This window comes from Nansenia antarctica (assembly GCF_963989245.1).
Source record: "Nansenia antarctica genome assembly, chromosome: 1".
In the NCBI taxonomy this organism is placed as follows: domain Eukaryota; kingdom Metazoa; phylum Chordata; class Actinopteri; order Argentiniformes; family Microstomatidae; genus Nansenia; species Nansenia antarctica.
Genome location: NC_137674.1, coordinates 61137353 through 61139852, shown reverse-complemented (window position 1 = coordinate 61139852; position 2500 = coordinate 61137353). Strand labels below are relative to the sequence as shown.

Genomic DNA, 2500 nt, shown 5'->3' with positions numbered 1-2500 from the left:
AAGGGCTGTTAAACACCTGAGCTGCCCTTAAGCCCTTCAAGCCCTCTTAAACGACACCCTTCTCTCATTGAAGTTCATTAACCCTCTCACCTCCTGGTAAGCAGTCACAGCTCCAGGCTCTCACCACAGAGAGTCGAGGGGTTGAAGGTGAATAACAAGAGGGGTGAAGGGTCACGATTGGCTTGAACCTGATCTGCTGGGAGTTGCTGTCAAAGAATGGGAGTGGAGTGAAGAATGGAGTGAAGTATGGTGGTGGCTCAATTATTTTATTGGCTCATTTCTATCAAGAGGATAATATCTTTGGTAGGATTTGTTTTGTGAGCATGTGTTTTTTTTATTTCATGGGAATTGTTTTCACTCAGATATGGCTGTTGTTTGACATTGCATTGATTCTGTGTGTGTGTGTGTGTGTGTGTGTGTGTGTGTGTGTGTGTGAGTAGAACTGGGCACTGGTTGGCCCCTCAGGCTTAAGTCACAATTGGATGCCAGTAGGACCAGTAGGATGCCACGGTCATCAAGGGCATAAGTAAGCCTTGAGAACCGATGGTTGCGGCTTGATGTACAAGTACACCCCCTGGACATGATGCTGGTACGTCGCTGGGTCTTACCCCCAATCCAGAGCTTAATGTTGAGTGCCAAGCAGGGAGGCATCGGGTACCATTTTGATGGTCTTTGGTATGCCTCACGACCTCCCGATCTCAGGGCGGACACTCTAACCGCAAGGCCACTGAGCTGGTCAAGGGCATAGAGGTCAGGTAAACAAACACAGGGCTTACAGCTTGATTAAACACCCGCTCAGACGTGCTGAAAACACACACCCCCACACACACACACACACACACACACAGGCTGTCAGTCTGTCTAGTAGACGCACACGTACACACACAGACACCATCAAGTCTGAACTTGAGAAATAACCGAGGTTGTCCTTTAATAGTTGCTCTTTAGAGAGTTATAAAAGTAGTGTAAAACTTTTGTCCAGAGCTCAACGTGTGTTAAGGAGAGGTTTATGAGATCCCCTGGGGACGCGCACACGACTCCGCCTGCTCACACAGGGCCCCGCAGCACTGGAGTTTGTTGTCATAGCAACAGTAAAATGAGATGACTTTACTGTCAGCCGTAATGTTTCACGGCCCCCACCGCCGCCGCCGCCGCCATGGCAACATAACAAGAGGAAGCTGAAGCCTTGCGCTGTACATTCTCCTCACAGACTCCCACAGGGGGGGACAATGTCACACGAGTGCCCTTCCCGTCCACACCTTGACGATGGCTGTCACACACGCTTTGTGTCTCAGCCCCGCACACCACCACCAGCACTGCCTTCATTCATCTGTCTGTCTGACTAGAAACTTTCTATTCGAAGCCTTGCAGGGGAGAAGCCCCACTATTGTCCCATGAGCAAATTGAATACATTACAGTCAATGTCAATATTAGTGCTGGCGACAATCTCGCCGACAGCTAGCTGTGGAATTAGTGGGATGCTGTCAGTCAGTGGAAGAAGGATGGAAGAAGAAGATCAAATATCTTATATCTGGAGGAAAGATACAGATATATACCGGTGAGGAGGTCATATATAAAACACACAGCCCTGTACATTAAGTCTATATTTAGCACAGTCCTTCGGCGTACAGCGATTCTGTGTTGTTGAGCAGAATTATGGCGAGCAGCCATAGAGTGCTGATGATGATGCACTGTTACTGTGGACACCAAGGCTCTGAGAGGGAGGGAGCCATGGCAACATGACATAGCGTCATAGCGAGGGGGGGCCTCGCCTGGGGAGGGGAGAGGCCGTGTGACAGCTGTCAGTCAATCAGCCGGAGTGAAGGCAGCTCAACGGCTGATCACTGTGGCTTATAGCATGATCACAGAGGCTGAGCTGGGACATACAGTATCTGGCTGGGCTTAATCTTACCCCTGTCCTAATGTGTGTGTGTGTGTGTGTGTGTGTGTGTGTGTGTGTGTGTGTGTGTGTGTGTGTGTGTGTGTGTGTGTGCGCGCGCGCGCATGTGGTGTGTGAGTGTCTGTGCGCCCTCCTCTTAATCTCTCTACTGTGATTGTTTTGCTTGCGTTGTGCCATAACCAAAGCTGTATCGTCTCTCTCCTCCATCCCTCCCCCTCCCCCCCCCTCCCCTCCCTTCCAGGAGTGAGCCTAGGGCTGGATGGGACCCACCATGCCCCCCAGTAAGAAGGCCCAGAGCCCCAGCAGTGGCGCCAGCGCGTCGCAGGGTCTGAACCCGCCGTACCGTGACCCCGAGGCGGCCGAGGCGGCCGACCTGTCCCTGTCGCTGTCCGCCTCCTTCTCCAAGGCTGAGGACGAGGAGCTGACCAGCCTCTCCTGGCTCCACGAGAGCACCGACCTGCTCAACAGCTTCAGCCACTCGGGCCTGCGCAGCGTCAGCCCCCTGCAGGACCCCGACGGACATCCCCTGGCCCCGCGCTCGCCCTCCTCCTCCTCCCCGGAGTCCCCGGACCCCTGCGACTCCTCGTCTCCCTACGACCT

The 2500-nt window shown here is 53.2% G+C and overlaps 1 protein-coding gene across 1 annotated transcript in view; it reads left to right on the top strand.

Annotated features, from left to right (window-relative positions):
* LOC308151715 (forkhead box protein N3-like) overlaps positions 1 to 2500 on the top strand; it is a 36396-nt gene that overhangs the window by 13527 nt on the left and 20369 nt on the right. Inside the window, exon 2 of the mRNA XM_080524629.1 lies at positions 2142 to 2500. This exon is cut by the window's right edge and continues 320 nt beyond it. Within this exon, the coding sequence (XP_080380755.1) occupies positions 2160 to 2500 (341 nt within the window). The 5' untranslated portion in view covers positions 2142 to 2159. The remainder of the gene's footprint in view (positions 1 to 2141) is intronic.